The sequence below is a fragment of the Lutra lutra genome, chromosome 16, assembly GCF_902655055.1.
Source record: "Lutra lutra chromosome 16, mLutLut1.2, whole genome shotgun sequence".
In the NCBI taxonomy this organism is placed as follows: Eukaryota; Metazoa; Chordata; class Mammalia; order Carnivora; family Mustelidae; genus Lutra; species Lutra lutra.
Window position 1 is genome coordinate 17,184,735 of NC_062293.1, and position 19,172 is coordinate 17,203,906.

Below are 19,172 nucleotides of genomic sequence, written 5' to 3' on the forward strand. Positions count from 1 at the left end.
CTTGACTGGGGCTGGTAGACGTCTTTTCAAGATGGCTTATCTACATGACTATTGGCCAAAGGATTTTTTACTAGCTATTGGCAGGTGGCCTCAGTCACTCACTGTGCAAGAGTTTCTGAGCATCTCTCCATTGGGCTGCCTGAGTGTCCTCACAACCTGGCATAGCTGGCTTTCCTGAGCAAGAAGGAAATCTAAGAGAGAGAAGTGATCCAAGAGAGAGAAGGCAGCCACAGCACCTTTTGTGACCTAGTCTGAGAAGTCGAATATTGCCTTTTCCACTTTATTCTGTGCATTAGAAAGTCATTAAGTCCATTCACACTTAAGTGGGGGTGGTCAGGCTCTACCACTACAGGATGGAGTATTGAAGAATTTCCATGCATAGATTAAAACCATCACACCTTGAAACAAACTCCCCCCTCCAATGTCTTTTGGTTTTTTCTGCACAGACCGGAAACAAATGGGCTAGAGACCTCTAACAAGTAGGGAGCCCCTCAATATCTTGAAAATTTGGCTGAAGTGGGGATAAGATCTCCATATATCTGATGACACTTGGGAGATCTCTGATGACCCTTGGCAAACACCCTCTGGAGGACACAGTGGAAGTGGCCAGAGAGGGCAGAGGGCAGAGTCCTGGGCCCCAGCTCTTACCTACTGTGTTGGAATTTTCCAGAGCAGAGACCTAGTGATTCAGACAGTTGACACATTCCCCAGTTGACTCTTATCATCAGGGACATTTGGGAAGTCACAGGGCTGATATAAAGAGGACAATCCAATTAGGAGTCATAGCTAGCTTCAGTTACTGAATCTGTAAAATGGGAATAACTAGGATTACCTCAGCTGCCTAAAGACAAGCCTGGAACAAATGGCTTCTTGGGGTTTCTTTTGGCTCTGGACCAGAGCAGAGAGGAAGTGAGAAAGAGATTTTAGCAACTGGAACCAGTAAATCCCCTCAGGGAAAGAGATTGTAGTTAAGGCAGATGAAGCAGGCGTGACTGTCTTTCCCTTGGGTGCTGAGACTCATCTGAGGAGCTGGTGTCACAGGGCCCCCGGGGGCCCACCCACTCAGCATCTCTGGCGGGGGGAAAAAGTGTCTGCTGCATTTGGCAGCTCTCCCAGAATCAACCCAAGATGGCTCTGCACAGAAATAAAGTCTGCCTTCCCACTCCAGAGGATGGGCTCTCCTGCTCCCCTGTGAGTCAGCCACACACGTGCAAACCCAGAATATGCCCGATGGACAGATGGAGGGGACTCGGGAGGGGGGACCGAAACCATGCTGTGGGGCAAATTGGCAAATCCAAGAGCTCTGGTGGTAGAGAGACCTGGATTCAACCCCTGCCTCCACTACCTCCTGGCTCTGTGATCTTGAGCAAGTTATATGGGAGTGTTTTCATCTGTGAAATGGGAATAATGATAATTGGGGCTGTTATGAAGAGAGGTAGCAGAGCATAGTGGCCAACAGCTCAGCTCTGAAGCCCGAGTTCCTGAGCCGAATCCTCCCCCTACTACTTACTACCATGTAACCCTGGGTAACTCACCTCAACTTCGTAAAGCCTCAGTCTCTCCATCTAGAAAATGGAAGTAATGATATCCCATACCCCAGAGGGTTGTTGTGAGCGTACAATGAGTTAATTGATGGAAAACGCTTAGAGTACTTCCAGGCAAACAGTAAGTGCCATATAAGTATTTGCTTATAAAGGAAGACGGGAATACCTGAAGACTGCTCCCTGTCACCCTATAGTCTGGGTAGGGAAGGGAACTGGCCTCACTGAGCCCCAGTGACAGGCCACTGTGCTAGTGGCCTCCATATCTAAGTTCTCCTCCTGCTCTGTCACCTCCCCCTCCATCTCCTGTTTCTCTTCCTCCTGATTTCTTTCTATTCCACATCCTCTAACCCACCATCAAGTCATCCCCTTCTCCAGTCTGAGATGGGTTAGCCTGACAAAGTAGAATCAAGACCCTCCCTATCATGAAACCCCACACAGGGTCCCCAGGAAAGGGCCAGGTGTTGAGGGGTTGCAAGGTAAGACAAAGGAAGAAAGCAAATCCTAGACCTTGGGAAGTGCAGGGTGTTCCCCTCGGAGAGGTAGCTGTGTGGTAGGTCAGGTTGCAAACTGACTCTCACCATGCAGACAGTAAGGGGGCTCTAGGGTAGCACTTCTCAATGCTGGCTGGACCTGAGAAACTGCTTTAAAAATGCTGAGGCCCGTATCCCATCCCAGAGGCTCTAATGTCATTGTCTGGCCCCTGAGTGCTTTGAAAACTCCCTAGGGGCTGAGAGACAGGACTCTAGAACAGGGGTTCTTAAAAGTCAAAATGCAGAAGAATCACCTGGAGGGCTTGTTAAAAGACAGCTTTCTGGGAGCACCTGGGTGGCTCAGTGGGTTAAGCCTCTGCCTTTGGCTCAGGTCACGGTCTCAGGGTCCTGGGATTGAGTGGGGTCCTGGGATCAAGCCCCACATCAGGCTCTCTTCTCAGCGGGGAGCCTGCTTCCCCCTCTCCCTTTGCCTGCCTCTCTGCTTACTTGAGATTTCTCGCTCTCTGTCAATAAAAAAAGACAGCTTTTGGGTTCCACTCCTGAAGATTCTAACTCAATAGGTCTGGAGACTGGCTTAAGAAGTTGCATTTTGGGGTGCATTTATTGGTGGCTCAGTCAGTTGAGTGTCTGCCTTTGGCTCGGGTCATGATCCCAGGGTCCTGGGATAGAGCCCAGCATCGGGCTCCCTGCTCAGTGGAGGGCCTGCTTCTCCCTCTGTCCCTCCCCCTGCTCATGTTGTCTCTTTCTCTCAAGTAAATAGATAAAATCTTTAAAAAAAAAAAAAAGGCAGAAGAAGAAGTTGCATTTTAAACAAGTTTCCAGATGCTGCTGATGCTGCTGGATCCCCTAGGACTACACTTTGAGAACCACTGTTCCAGCAAAATCATCAGCAAACTATGGTCTTTGAGCCAAATCCAGTCTATGGAGTGTTTTTGTAAATAAAGTTTTATTGAAACACAGCCACACCCATTCGTTTACTTATGGTCTATGGCAGCTTTCATGATACAACAGAGTTGCACAGCAAGAACAGAGACCATATGTCTGGCATAGCCTGAAATGTTCACTATCTGGTTCTTTACAGAAAAAATTGCCAACCCCATTTATAGGAACTTGTGAAGTGACAGATGGTGGGATCCTGGGTCCCTGAGTGACTGCCTGGAGCAGAGCTCTCCTACTGGCTTGGGACCATTAGATGAGAAATAAACATCAACATTCTTTAAGCTACTGTATGTTGAAACCTCTTTATTACAGTAGCTCAGCTTCACTTACATTCTGTATTCTGGCTCTGGCACTTCCTGGCTGTTCTAGAACCTCTCTGAGCCTCCGTTTCTCCTATCTGCAAAATATGAATAATAATATCAACCTTATGAGTTATTGAAAGGATTAAATGAAATACAAAGACCTGGCTCAGAGGAGCGGTTCAACAGATCCTAATTCCCTGACCTGCTACCCTCTTTGGTGCCCCTGGTTTGAAGGTGAACTTTGTTTCTGGCCCCCTAGGAAGTCCAACTACTCAGGGAAAGCAGATCACAATCTGACGGGTCAGTGAAAGTTGCTAAAAGCTCTAGATACTTGTTTTGCTCTTAAACCATACACACTCCATTTCCCCATCCCCACCTCCCACTGCAAATGAATACAGTTTTCTTTTATTTGGAGACTGGCACAGCTGTTCGCTTGCAAGAGTGTCCTTCTCAACTCCAATGAGCCAATCTTGGAAGTACTTTAAAATAACAGTCACTCCAGGTGGGGAACCCTCTGGCTGGGCTGGAGTTTGAGGAAACCAGCTTAAGTGGCCGCCCACAGCTCAAGGGGGTTGCACACAAGCACTTCATACCGAGGTCAGTAATTATAGTTTCTACTTGGTTCCACTTAGTGCCAGCTGTGGAGTCGGGCTGCCTCTCCCCCCTGCTGGTGGAGGGTAGGTCGGTTACTTGAAAAGCATGTCTTGATCATCTGCTGAATGTTGACTACAGTGTCAAGGAGCTGGGGAGGAAGGAAGGGGAGGAGACACAATAAGAAACAGACCAAGAAAAGCCACCATCAGTGGCACTTTGTACGTCCCACCTAGATGCCAAGAAATAACCAGGTTTAAAGGCTCAGGGATGCCAAGCACCCTGCATTAAACCCATTTGACACTGAGCTGATCACCCATACAGGAAACTGTTAAATATACAGGTTTCCAGGTCAAACTGGGGCCACAGAAGCAGATTCCCCAGAGTGCAGACACAGGATTCTGTATGTTTAGCAAGCTCTTTGGGTGATTCTGGTGGTGCCCATCTGACTTTGGTCTGAGGATAGATGTTGAGAAAATATTGTGCTAAGTGTAATACAAGAAGGACTTTGAGGCCCACAGATCTGGGTTCAAATTCAGGGTCAGTGCACACAAAAAAAAAATAAATAAAAAAGAAAAGAAAAGAAAAATTGTTAAGTCGAACCCTATCAAAATAAAAATCTTCTTCTATTCAAGAGATACTACTCTCTTCTATTCAAGAGATACTCAGCTCAAGGGTTGCTGAGCTGTTCTGATTTGGCTCCTTTGGTATCTGTTTTTTCACCACTATTGTCCTTAGATTTATCTTCTTCCTTAACATCTGCTTTTTTGTCCTCTGTTTCTTTCTTGTCTTCTTCAATTCTAGCTTTCTTTGCTCCTTTCTTATGATCAGCCACATTTCTACGTCCTCCTTCTCCTTCATCCTCAGAATCTGAGAATTCTTCATCACAAGCTATTCGTTTGTCTGATGCTCTAATAGAAATTCTCTTGTCTGGGTCTTCTCCATCTTCATCTCCACTGTCTTCATGAACAGCATCTTCTGGAATAGCTTGCATCTGGATGCCAGGTGCATGAGGTAACATGTGTAAATTTTCAAATAAACGCTGTTTTATCTTTTCCATATATTCTGGAGTGTTCTGGTTTTCATGTTTGAAGGACTAATATGCAGTTTGAAGTCCGGGCCAAAATACTCAAAGTAATCATTATATGGCAATTCATTGGGAATCTCACAATCGAGGGCAACTGCAATCTCGTAAGTCCAACACCGAGCAACATTACGAATTGTGTATCCACCTGGGTGGATGGGTGGCTCAGTTGCTTAAGCTTCTGACTCTCGATTTTGGCTCAGGTCATCATCTCAGGGTGGTGAGATCGAGCCCTGCTTTGGCTCCATGATGGGCATGGAGCCTCCTTGGGATTCTCTTTCTTCCTCTTCCTCTGTCGCTCCCTCCACTGACAGTCTCTCTCAAATAAATAAATAGGTCTTTAAAAAGAGAGAGAGAAAGAGAGAGATACTACTGTGAAAATGAAGAGACAAGCAACAGACTGAGAGAAAATATCAGCAAAGCAGATGTTGTATCTAATAAAGGACAGGTATCTAGAACATAAACAAAAATCTCAAAACTCAATAACAAGCCAATAAAAAAACCAACCCAATGAACAACCCATTTTATTAACTGCATAAAAAAATTGAACAAACATTCACCAAAGAAGAAATACAAATGACAAATCAACACATGAGAATTTACTTGACATTAGGAAAAGCAAATTAAAACCACAAAAAGACACCACCAGGTATCAATTAGGATGGTTTCAATCAAATCCTAAGTGTAGGGGTGCCTGGGTGGCTCAGTGGGTTAAGCCTCTGCCTTCGGCTCAGGTCATGATCTCAGGGTCCTGGGATTGAGCCCTGCATCAGGCTCTCTGCTCAGTAGGGAGCCTGCTTCCCTCTCTCTCTCTGCCTGCCTCTCCGTCTACTTGTGATCTCTCTCTGTCAAATAAATAAATAAAATCTTTAAAAAACAAAACAAAACCCTAGGTGTAACAATTACTGTTTATAAAAGCTCTGGCTAAGTGCTTGACCACCCCATGCCTTAGTTTACACAGTTTTAAGACAGACATAATACCCACCCACCCAGTTTTAAGATAGGCACTATTATCAAAACTATATGAAATAATGTATCTAGTTGGGCTTGTAGTAAATACTAAGGACATTTAATTCCCCCCCCCCATTGCCCCTTTTTTCCCTTGTACCAGGGATCTGAATCATCTACTCAATGAATGTTTTACTCTCAATTTCTACACAATCTAAAGCCTAATTATCTTGTCCCATTTCATAGGAAAACACCTGAGAGGCCAGCTGACAGCAGGGAGAAGGAACAGCAAAAGCACACCAGGGTCCACTCATACCCATTCACTCACCTGTTCAACCCCATTTCCTGAGCACCTGATGCTTTCAGGTACCGTCCTAGGATCTAAGGGAAAGTGGAGATTCTGTGAGCTCAGGGAGATCTTGTTCCTATGGGGCACACAGAAGGAGGATACTAGCCAAGCCTCTCCCACTTGCAAGTAACAGAACCCCAGTTCACACCAGTTTTGGGACCTTGACCGCCTCTTCTGCTGGGAAGGCTCCAGGCTCCTAGTGCTGAGGAAAAGCAACAGAAACTGGAACTCTGGAGCTCACACTAGGGGCTCAAAAAGCCAAGACTCTCCCCAGCCCTCTCTTGTCTCTGCTTGTCTCTCTTCCTTTCACAGCAGGCTCCCTCCCCCCACAGCCATAGCCTTCTCCAGGACCCAAGCACTTGAATCTAGCAACCTTAGCAGCTCCGGCAGAAGACAGTGTCCCTTTCTCCAACGGAAGGATTTTGATTGGCCTGCTTGGGTGACACGCCTGTCTTTTGGACCAATCACCTTTGCCAAGTCAGGTAGTCACGTGCTATCTGCACGGGCCTCCCGCAGAAAGCAGAGTCAGCAACAAATTCGATGCAGGTAATTCTCATTCAGGAGGTGATTACAGGAAGCAGGCATGAGGAGAGTAAAATGGGGTAGTGGGAAAGCCAGTGAAGTGTGAGATTCGAGCTGGTTAGCGCCAGAGGCCATGTGGAGTACACCGCAGGACTGACCCCTGAAGGACTGGAGGCTGGAGCACTTCTCACCCTATCCTTGTTCCCTAGTTCTTAAGGATTGTCCCTCCCCTCCCCTTCCAGGCTGTCCCAGTGCAAGGGCTGAGCCAGCTTCCTGGACTTCAAGGCCAGGAAGCAGCTGCTTGAGGTGGACTGAGCTGTCCAACACCACCGGGTCAGAATTGGAAGTGGTCCAAAGGGATGAGATGGGAGACACAGGGGCCTCGGCTACAGTGCCAGGAAAGCAAAGTCTGATCAATAAGGAAGGGTATGGGAAGGCTTTGGGGCCAGACCCAATCAGCAGCCCCCACAATCTGGCATACCTCTCCACCAATAGTTACAATATAGCAAATAGGATTCTAATGCAAGGTACCCAGGAAGGGAGCTCTGCAGGGGTGTGGGGCATGAGGACTCACAGATTGCTGCCCCAGAGCTGCTGCCCAGGCCAGGGTCAGCATGGCCCAGAACACGCTCAAAGCACCCCATCCCCACTTGCCTCTTCTCTTACCTCCCTGTTTATTATATTCTCACCTACAGCTTCCAGGCTGGTCAGGGATGTCACACTGCTCCAGCTCCTGGACCCTGAGCAGTGGTGACCATTCTGGACCTGTCTTCCCATTCCTACACCAGGGAATGCGAGAAAAAATATCCCAGCCAAATACTGAATCTTTCTACTTTCTACTTTCCCAGTGCCTCCCAGTAGGGGAGATAAAGTTCTCCACCATTGCGAAGAGAAGCAGACACTCAGAACGTGAAGCAGAGCCCAGAGCTGCCTTCAGCCAGGGTGAGCTCTGTCTGGGTAACTCGGACCCAAGCACACAGGGATGGACCTTAAAAGGCTGGGATCTAGGAAAAGAGAGGGTGCTGCTTACCTGGCCTGCCTTTCTGGGCTCCAGACCCTTGGCTTTCTAAGTTACGGAGGGCCCATCTGGCCCAGGTATCCATAACATCTAGAAATGTTCTTGAATTGGACTTCATGAAAAGGACAAAGAATTGATGTTTTAAATGATGGAACTCCTCCAGGCTTAGAATGAGAGGTCAATACAATTAATTACGCAGAAAATGTTTTGATCATCATTATTGGCCAATACTTCTATAACATCGACTCTGTGCCAGGCCCTCTTCTATGGGCTTATTTAATCATTACAATTTTATGAGGTAGAAATTATTATTATCTCCATTTTATAAATGAGAAAACTAAGTTCCAGCAAGGCTAAGAAACTTGCCTGAGGGAGCACAGCTAGAGTATGGCAGAGCTCGTGGCCAGCGCCCTACACTGCCTCTCAAGTGTAATTAACAACCACAGCAGCTGGTTAAAAAAAATGTATGGTCAGGACTGGCTGAGAAGACACTCTGGTTGAAGTCGAACCTGTTCTGTATTTTGCAGACTTTGGACCTTCTCTGGGGGCCCCATGCTGTTTTCACTGTACAAAAGATTTGGTGTTGTCTCCAGTTCTTTGCTAGTATTTGCAGATTGTCCCAGCCTCTATAACTGCTCAAAGTTCACCTGAGCCCCCATTCTTTCTTAAGAATGTTCGTGAGAAGTTGGTGTGCTCTGGGATATAGTCTGCAGAACGCCAGTTCTGATGGACGAGGGGCAGTGGCCCCCTTCTGGGTGCACGGGTGCAGCTGTCCCACCTGGGTCCCTCGTGACTGTACGACCCATACAATGCTGCGTGACCATCCTCCGTTCAGCAGTGAGTGAGTGTGGGAGGGGACTAGTCTGCTTCTTTGGGCAGCAAGAGTAACTTCCTGATTGAAACAGATCCTCCACTGGACAGAAAGGCGAATGTCTTGACCCTTCCTGAGTAGCGTCATTAATCATCCCCCTGCTTCCACAGCCCAGCAGTGCTCATGTTTAACCTCATTTCTCAGCCAAGAGCCAGTGGTTTCCACACCTGGTGAGGAGTGCGGTCAGTCAGAAAGGCAAGGAGGCGGGGGTGTCTCAGAAGACCTCTGGAGCCTTCGTAACTACAGGAGCAGCATCCAAAGGGGCTGAGGAAAGGAAGCAGGATGGGTAAGCTGGAGTACTGTGAAGGAGCAGTTTGGAGACTTTTGAGTCTTGGCCCCATAAAGAGTAGGGAAGGAGAGGGGAAGGAGGGACAGCCCCAAAGAGTTGCTCAGCAGCAGTGGCGGTGGTGGCTGGTCCTTCCCATCCAAGGGCCCAGAATATTCTAGAACTACTGAGCCTGTCCAGGGAGGGTTCTGAGATTTGACTTTGCCTCCAATGTAAGCACCTACTGTCTACATCTGTCTCCAAGATAGATCAGCACTGTCTGGTTGGGAGATGAGATGTGCGTACAACATAAGACCTAAGGACTCAGGGGAGGGCTATCTGGAGGGGCTGTGGGGAAGAAGTCAGCCTGAAAGGAAGTAACATACCTCAGGGCACCTGGGTGGCTCAGTCAGTTAAGCATCTATCCTGGGATCGAGCTCCTCAGGCTCACTGCTCGGCAGGGAGTCGGCTTCTCCCTCTGCTTCTGCCCCCTCTCTGCTCATGCTCTCTCTCACTCTTTCTCTCTCTCTCAAATAAAGTCTAAGGAAGGAAGGAAGGAAGGAAGGAAAGAAGGAAGGAAGGAAGGAAGGACGGACACACCTCAACTGGCCATGAGGAAAGCAAACATATTCCAGACAGAAAAATGAAAAACCCATTTATTCATTCCCTCGTTCCACAAGTACTTATTGGTCTGCTACCATGGTCAGGGACTATTATAGGCCCTCAGAATACAAAAGCTTAAAAAAATGTGACCTCTCTCCTGAGCAGGGCCAGGTCTAGGGTGAGGCAAGGAAGGCACAAAGGACCCTGAGCCTCAGGGGGCAAGCCCGGCATTGGCACGATTCTGAGAATGAGAGCCTTCTTATGTGTTGCTCCTTTGGCACCACACCCCAGTCCTAGCCTTGCTTGAGTTGTCTATGATGAGCAAAGGCCTGAAGGTGGGAAGCTGTGACCTCCTCAGTGTGGCATCAAAGCTCTCAGGATTTGGCCCCATCTACCATTTGAGGACCACCCCTTGCTCTTTCTCCCTTAAGCCTTTGCCCAACCAAACCATGTTTGTTCTTCTGGAAACGGGGCGTACCTTCACAGCTCCATCCAACCCTCACCTGGAACTTCCTCCCCCTCCCCGGCAACTCCACTTGGCAAGGTCCTGCCGGCCCATCAAGACTCAGCTGAAGCGACACCTGCTCCCAGGTTCATTCTTAGTCACCAGGACTGTCACTGGCAATGCTGAGGCCCCAGGCAAGGACAAAGATCAGCTTGGTTGTGCCCGATATGGTTAGGGAGGTTGGGGAGCAGGCTATTGTTAAATATGTACCTGGAAGCTTCCTATTTTACATAATCGTTCTTCCTACCAGGTGTCTTGCTGCGTGGGAGGAAAGTCCTATCGTCAGGTAAATGTAGCAACATGTTTTGTTACAAAATCTAAAAGCATTTCTCCCCAAATGTCATTCCCCCTCTATTTGGCTGGTCTAGAGCAAAACCCTGGTGGTCCGAGGTCCGGCTCTGCTTCGGAAGATGAGAGTTTCCCTCTGTGAGCTCCAAGGCCCCCCGCACGTTCTGTCGTAGCGCAAGCATCCCCTCCGACCAGCACGGTCAGCTTCCCAAGGGCGGGGGCTGTGCCTGTTCATCTCTAGATCTCCGGCACATAGCACAGGGCCAGGCACATGGTCAGAGTGGTGACCGGGCTGACCGGACGTGCTGGGGGTCGGGGCGGCATCAGGGGCGCATGGGCAAAGACAGAGCATGAAACAAGAGGTAACAGAGGCGTGGGCAGCTGCCACTCCAGGCAAAGAGAGCTGAGGCCATGTGAGTCAGCCCGAGGTTGGGGGGCGGCGGGGGGAGGATGACAGGCCCCTAAACTCCTCCCCTTGTTCAGAGCAAAGTCAAGTGCCTCTGGGAAGCAGAAGGGGTCACGAGGCCCGGCCACACCCATGAAGCTGGATCCAGACCTAGGCCCTGTGCTCGGATGAGCATCTCCTCACAGCCTGCCTCATCGAGGAGAGAAATTGCAGAGAAATTACAACCCCTTGTTGTGACTTCTCCCACGGAACTAAAAACAGCGCATCCGTCCCACGCTCTCTATCCAGATGGATTCTGCAGCCTCTCCACCCCGAGGGGGACCGAGGAGGGAGCGGACACTAGCCTGGGAGGGGGGGTCCGTGGGCGAGGACAAACCTCGAAGCTCAGAGAATGAGTGGCACCCCGGGCTGGGTTTGTAGCCAGGGGGAGGCAAATCACACAGCGTGCTCCCCGCACCATCCCCACGACACCCCAGTCCCAGGGGGAGCCACAGAACAGCCAGGGGACCGGGGTCCTTCTGCCCCTTCATCGTGCTGGAGAACGACAGACACGGGCAGGTTAGGGTACATCAGTACCAGCCGAAGAGCCTGCACCTGGGAAAAGATCTCTGAGCCCCAGGAAAGAACCGTCCTAATCATTCCCTCACCTTGGAGCAAACCAAAGCCCAGCCCAGAAGGCTGAGTTGAAAGGACAGAGCCTCAGGACTGAGAAAGGCGCTTCAGCCTCCAGGCCCCATTCTAGCCCCCAGCATCCCTCACCTCCGGCAGCCCCTCCTGCAAAAGCGTGAAAATGTGACAATTGTCTCAGCAGGGTGACTTTCCTTAGCCCCTTTGATATCTTTGGAACTGCACTGAGTCCCAGCTCAGTGGGCATAAGGGGGTTTGGAGAGGAGGCTATGTCCATGGCTTGTCCCTTCCCTCAGCAGGATCACTTGATGATGGGGGAGGGGACTGACCCAGTTTTTTCTACCCCCACTAGGGACAGTGAGAAGCATATGGCCAGGCTAAAGGGAGAAGGTTACTTGTGATCACCAGCCCCCCAACTTATGTATATTTTTTTTCACGAGTTTTCCCATTTTTTTTAAAGATTTTATTTATTTGTCAGTGAGAGAGAGAGAGAGAGTGCATGCAAACAGGGGGAGCAGCAGGCAGAGGGAGAAGACTCCCTGCTCAGCGGGGAACCTTCTTCTCCCTTTGCCCCTCCCCTCCCCCACCCCATCCAACCCAACTCCTGCATGCAAGCTCTCTCTCTCTCCAAAACAAATAAAATCTTAAAAAAAAAAAAAAAAAAAGTGGGTCTTCTAGAGTCTGCCTGCCTGGTTTTCTAGCTCCCCTACTTCCTGGCCTGACTGTTGACCTCGGGCAAGTTACTTTACCTCTCTGAGTCTCAGTTTCCTCACTTATAAAGGATTTAAATTGCATATCTTGGCATAAGGACTTAATAACTTGTAGCTTCAGTGACTGTCAGACTATGGTGGGCAGAGAGATGTGCTGCCCAGATCCCCCTTTAAGCAAGGATTCACTGTCCAGCTGTGGGGGAGGGGAGAGGAGGAGAAGGCTCAGCACGGAGTCCCCAGTCTTCAGCTCCTTTAGGGTCTCTCAGCTGCAGAGAACCTCTTGGCCCCAAGGCAGCCTTCCCCAGATAACTGATCAAGAAGGGGCCACAAGGGTACCCCCATGTTGTCTGGACGCAGGGCACGCTGACAGGCGCTTCTCACTCCAGAGCTCCCCTGGAGTTGGCTGAGCCTTTGTTGGGCCTCACAGTTCCACTTCCCCCTCTTCCCAATCCTGTTTTTTCTCCCTTCCTTTCACATGTGATGATCCCCAGTAAACTGTCTCAGCCTCCGCTTCCAGGGAACCCAGCCTATGGAACATGATTCATTATTTTGGACCCAGGCAACCATGCAACAAGCCCTGGGTCCAGACTTGGCCACTGTTTCCAGTTTCCCTGAATCGCTCCAGGAGGCCCGGGATGTCTGCAGACCACAGTGTTGGAGCAGTGGGGACCAAGGCAATGCCAATGCTTGGTCAAAGCTCAGAATGGTCATGGCATGTCCCAGGAATGGGCATCCTATGCCAGACCCACCAGCTGCTCACTACGGTTCAGTGGAACCCTCTCTCCCTCCCCACTTCCTCCCTTCCTCCACCCCCTCCCCTGCTTCCTTCATTCCCTTCTTCCTTTCCCAGCCAGAGGTTATGCCAACATGAGTTCTCTGGCATTATTAGACAGGGAGCTTACAGTCTAACCCAAAAACAACTCAGTTCAGCATGATAAGCATTCAGCTAGAGAACTGCATTGATCACAAAGGGGGTCCCAGAGGATCAGGAGAGGCTTTCTGGACTAGGAGGTGTCTTTGTTGAGTCCTGTGGGACAGGTAGGAGTTGGGCAGCCAAAGGGGGTAGAAGGAGGTGTTCTAAAGAAAGGGGAAGCTCCTATCAGCCTGAACCAGGTACCCATGCACTTGCTGGGATGCTGGGGGCAGTTGCCACTTTCCCTGAAAGCAATTTTTCTTCCTAAAGACTCAAGTTCAAAGAATGGACAGGAGAGCCTGGAGACATGGCCCCCTTGCAGTTAACACTTGTCTGGTTCCCAAAATGGTTATTACATTGCCCTTCAAGCTCCTCTTCTCCAGCTCATAACCCACCTCCTTCCCTCATTCCCCGTAGGCCCCACCCACCAGCCCTGTCGTCATTCTCACCCTCTAACATTTCCCTTTCCACACACCCACCTCTATAATCTCCCCTTCCAGCCTAGAGGTAAGGGACAGGGCTCAGGACATGCTACCCCCAGATTACGGCATCTTGGCATGATGAATGTTTTAAGCTGAAGGAGTTGGAGAAAGTCTTAGAAAACAGCATGAGCAGGAGGCTGAACTTCCCCACCATTCTCCCCTGAAGCAGGTTGTATAAGACCCTCTCACGACAAGTCCTTTCTATACCCAGAGGAGGAGGAGCATTCTATCCTCCGAGAAGGAGGAAGACGAAGAAAGAAGTACATCAGGAGACCTTGGTAAGTTTCTCCCAGCTTACTACCCTTGCTCACGCTCTCGGACATCTTCTGTTTCCACACACTGTCCACTCCTCATCCAACCTCGCAAGAAAACATTCAGGTGGAACGTTCCCTCATGTCTTCATTTCCTGATGGCTCCAGTGTCATGTAGAACATAGGTTAAATTAATTTGTAAGGTTTTCTGTTATCCTGTCAGTTTCCTAGGCAGACCCAGCCAAGGACCCTTCCAAGAGGGTAAAAAAAAGACGTTTCCTCCCCTCCACAGGACAATGGTGGCCAATGGTGGCCAATGTTTGGGTGCCTAGTGTGATTTCTCTGAAAAGTCTCCACTTCCCAGCATGCACTGAGGTCCTAGTTTGAGGGCGGGGAGGGGGGCCTGCACTCCTGCAAAGTGACCATGCAGCAAATGGCTATAAACACAGGGTGGTTTTCCCCCCACAGAATCCATGATAAAATCAGAGATTTTTTTCCAAGGGTGGCAGAGAAAACCTTAACAAGTTGGTTTTTTAATGGTCACCCATGTTCGCATCCTGGCAGCTTTGTGGGAAACAGGGGATATGGCCTCTACCTAGTGCTTCACCTCTCCCCTCCTTAATCCAGAATCATTCCTCCCTCCCCGTCTTCTTAAAAACAGCTTTACTACAATATAATTTACATACTGCCCAACTCACCTATTTAAACGATATAATTCCATGGCTTTTAGTATATTCACAGAGTTGTGTACCCATCAACACAATCAATTTTAGAACATTGTTATTACTCCCAAAAGAAACCCTGCACATCTTAGTTGTCAACCTCCCAAACTCCCCAACCCCATCAGCCTTGGGCTACTACTAATCTACTTTCTGCCTTTATAGATTTGCCTGTCCTGGACTTTGTAGGTAACCTTCCTCCTCCGTGGCCTATTCTCTACACCATCACTATTATTTGTAGATCGTTTACAGATTATAAAGTCTTTTCCTATATATTACCATAATAGGTGTGTTGTAAAAAAAATTTAAAAATAAAAACACCTGGCCCAAGTCTTCCTTACTCCCTTTGTTATGCAAGTTGGCTGTGCCTGCCATGTGGGCATGGCGTCTCCTCCTACCTGACCTCTTGATGCCCACCTCAGTCACGCTGCCGGCTTCAACCAATGGGATGCCAGCCAACAGGAAGGAAGCAGAGACTGGAACAAATGCTGTGTGTTTCTGCTTCCTCTCCTGCTCATGAGAACATACCCAATTTGCCCTGTGGAGAAAGACGTCCGTGGCGCAGCCGCCCCATCGCCCTCCACCAGCCCTGTGGAGTAGGTAGCCCACAGCACAGACAACCAAATCTGTGAGCTAAAGAAATGCTTAATGTGATATGCTGCTGAGGTTTTGTGGTTGTTACTAGAGCATTTTTGTGGCAATAAATAACAATTATCTCATTTGCTTTTCTACCACAATCTTGTGAGGTTGGTAGAACAGGAAAAATCTAAAATTAAGAGACAAAAATAGGGAAGAGGGAGGAAACTCATGTGTATTAATACCTACTCTGAACCAAGTCCTGGGCTTGGAATCTCCTATATGTTAACATCTCGCTGACCCTTACAACAACCTCGTGAGACTGCTGTGTTATAGGGAGGAATATTTCAGCTGTAGGTAACAGCGTACTTGCTAATGTCTTGTGGAATAAAGATCTATCACTCTCTCAGATAAGAACTCTGGAGGGATAGGCAGTCCATGGTTGATGAAGCAGCTCAGTAAACTCTTTTAGGATTCTGTCCTCTTTCTATTTTTTCTTCTCCACCATCCTTGATACGTTAGCCTTGCTTTTTCAGGCTTAACACATTATGGTTGCAGGATGGCTGCCACAGCTCCAAGCATCACATCCTTACCCAACCTCATTCATGGCAGGAAGATGACAGTGGGACTTCTTGGCATAAGAGGAAAAAAAAATCCTCCCAGAAGTCCAGTAGCCTTCCTCTTATATCTCATTGGTTAAAATTGAACCATAGAGGGGCGCCTGGGTGGCTCAGTGGGTTAAAGCCTCTGCCTTCAGCTCAGGTCATGATCCCGGGGTCCTGGGATTGAGCCCCGCATCAGGCTCTCTGCTCAGTGGGGAGCCTGCTTCCTCCTCTCTCTCTCTGCCTGCCTCTCTGCCTACCTGTGATCTCTATCTGTCAAATAAATAAATAAAATCTTTGGGGCGCCTGGGTGGCTCAGTGGGTTAAAGCCTCTGCTTTCGGCTCGGGTCATGATCCCAGGGTCCTGGGTTCAAGCCCCGCATCGGGCTCTCTGCTCAGCAGGGAGACTGCTTCCTCCTCTCTCTCTGCCTGCCTCTCTGCCTACTTGTGATCTCTGTCTGTCAAATAAATAAATAAAATATTTTTTAAAATAAATAAATAAATAAATAAAATCTTAAAAAAAAAATTGAACTAAGGTCCACTCCTAAACCAAGCGATAACAAAAAGAAAACGACATGACCACACTCAGATTAGACCAATTGTAGTTTATCCACTGAGGTTGCTAGAAGGGCCCTTCTCTGAGCATGTGACACCTAAACAAAATCTAAGGAGAAAGGAGAGATGAGCTTTTAGGTGGGCAACAAACAATGACATCCATGGTGGTTATTCCCACTTTACAGATCATGAAACTGAGGTTTGGGAATTCAAATAAGTTGCCAAGGTCATCCAGCTGAGAATTGGAAGAGCTGAGATACAACCCCACCTCTTTCTGGCTGCAGAGCCCTTTCTAGTACACTGTAAAGGTGCTTGAGCAAATTTATGCAACCAAGGAGTGCCAGCGCAGGGCTAGAACCTGAGTCTCCTGGGTGGGAGCTTTTTCCCCACTGCAGGCTGCCCATTTCCTCCCACTGCCTGGGCACTCCTTTCGCACACACAATCCTGTCACACCACTCCCTTCCTCCTTCCCTTTGAATATTCGCGGTGCCTCTGGACTGGCCATGGTTCCACAATTTACGGCACATCACAGGAGGAGCTCCCATCCCATAATATGTTATAGCCTGAGCCCCAGGCATGGCTTCAGGGTCTGTAAAATGACTAAGAGTCCTACCTCTCTCTCCCTGTAAATCTAAATACCTGTGTATCGCATTTTCTGGAATGAGGATATGTGTCCCTGAGCCTGGTTACAGACAGCTCCCTTCCACCCACTTGAATCCCTTGCCTACTTCTCCCCGAGAGAAATGGCCTCAGCTCCTCCAGTTCAGCAAGTTTTATTGTCTTAACTACCTCCTTTTGGCTCTCAGATAAGCGTGCCAGAAGCACGTCCTTTTTCTGTTCAGATGTTCCAGTACGAAGCTGGTTATGCCCACTGGTTGTCCCATACCAACTTCAGTTGTGGGAGAACAACTTGATATCCAGAAAAGACCCTCCTGGTGGGGCAGGGTGGGGTGCCCCACTTGATCCCTGCTCTCACACCTCCACTGGGCCTGTGAGTTTGTTGGCATTTCCCACAAACCTATCATAGGGATGATGAAATGGGTTCGTTCTCCCTCACAGATGGCCTTTTCTTAGTCAAAACACACACACACATAACCAGAAGGCTGTTGATATCCATTCAAACCTCCTTTTCTCACCCCAGCCAGCCCCATCTGCTTGGCCCAGAGACACCCTCCAGGACCGGTCAGTGACTGAAACAGTGGCCAGCAGGCCAGCATGCCCGGCCTGCCACCTCCCACCTCCGCCCCGGGAGAAACACTTGTTCCCGAGCACTGAGCTTCAAGAAATCGAGGAAAAACTCACGGGGGCTCGGACTTAAAAAAATGACGTGGAGGTCAAAGAATCACAGAATCTAGACCTTAAAACCAGGGCAGGAAAAATCTTCAAGGTCCTCGAGGCCAATGATTTTGTTGACATCGGATCTCTAGGTGTAAGGTAAATACAGGTGAAACCACTCCAACGAAGCAGAAGTGGTAGACTTGGAGTACACTTGACCCTCAGCAGAACCCTATGGAACTCAGTTTGAAAACTATGGCTATAGTCAAGTGTTTAGTTTCACCAAAGAGGAAATCGAGGCCCCCCAGAAAGAAGTGATTTGTCTGCAAGATGGACAGCCGAGCTGGAGCTGAGATGTCAGAAACTATTCACCAAATCCAGAGGCCAAGGTTTGGCCAAGATCTCCATACTAGAGCCTGGGGAGAGGAGACCTGGGGAGGGGAGGAGGAGCTGGTGAGAGCTGGGAGGATGGTGCAAGTAGTTGGGTACCTTGGACAGAGCTTCACTGGAAGATTCTGGGGCTGGGTTGAGAAGCCCTCCAGCCCAGGGCTTGCCTTCTCTCTCCCCCACACCAGGCATTGGCAAGGTGTTCCCATGGCAATCCTTCACCACACTCAACTCTTGTCGGGCATTTAATGCACGGAATAAAATAATCAGTCCCTCACTGAGAACAGCTTCAAAGTGGAAAGTTGACTGAAGCTGACCCAAGACTACTCTGGGGCCACCATTCTTGCAATGGTGTGGGACCCAGCAAAAGGCCATCTTGTTTCCAGGGTCAGAACAGGGGACGTTCATGCTCCAGACGGGGCTGGAGAGTGGGGCTGAGGGTCTAAGAACTGAGGAACTAAGGCAATCATTTTCCTCCCACCCCTGCCCATCCCACAGCCCCTGGCTAAGAAGATCTGGGAGAAGGGCTATTTGAGGCATAAGTGAGGTGAGGGGAGCTGTTGTTTTATGCAAATGAGGAAGGGAAGGAACCCAGCAGGGACCTCAGAGGACAAAATGTAGGAAGTGGTACCTTTAAGCTGTGGTTCTCACAGTGGTTCTGAGAAGGTAGCTTCAGCACCAGCTGGGAATTTACTAGAAATGCCTGCACTCGGGTTGGAGAAGAGCTGTCTGAGCTCCTGCAGCAGCACTTGGGCTGAGGGGAGAGGAAAGAGAAGGAGGGGAGAGGGGAGGGTGAATGAGGCGTCTGAGATCAGAATATAAAGAGAACAGCAGGCCCTCCAGGGGGGACAGCTGTCAGAGAGGAAAAAGAATCTGGTTTCCAAAAGAACAGATGTTGGCCAGGATGTGGAGACAATGGAACCCTCCTGTTTTACAGGTAAGGGTGTAAAATAGTGCAGCCTCTGTGGAAAACAGTTCAGCAGTTAGAAAACTGAACCTAGGGTTACCCTTTGACTTAGCAGTCCCACTCACAGGGGTGTCCCCAAAGGAATCGAGGTGGGCCACAGGCCGCAGGTCAGTGAGAGCTTGGTTCCTCACCGCACTGCAGTGACATGGCACCCTGACTGGGTCTCCCGCACCTCCCAAGGCCTGAACTAGAGCCCTGGAGGGGCCTGGGCCTCCCACCTCACGTGCTCAACCTGAGGGGAAACCAGGTGGCCTGGGTCACTGAGGAAAATGACCAGAGGAGAATGGCCTGGATGAGAATCCTGGGGAGCACATGGACACACGCAGCTTATCACCAATCTGACCCTGACCCTGAGGACCCCCGCCCAAGATCACGAGGGCAA

At 49.2% G+C, this 19,172-nt stretch overlaps 1 protein-coding gene across 1 annotated transcript; it reads right to left on the minus strand.

Annotated features, from left to right (window-relative positions):
- Positions 1–4,537: 4,537 nt before the first annotated feature.
- Positions 4,538–18,937, minus strand: LOC125087577 (histone deacetylase 2-like). The gene is given in 4 exon segments (XM_047708024.1): positions 4,538–4,950; positions 4,953–5,099; positions 18,503–18,577; positions 18,922–18,937. Coding segments are annotated over 4 exon segments (651 nt in total).
- Positions 18,938–19,172: the final 235 nt, after the last annotated feature.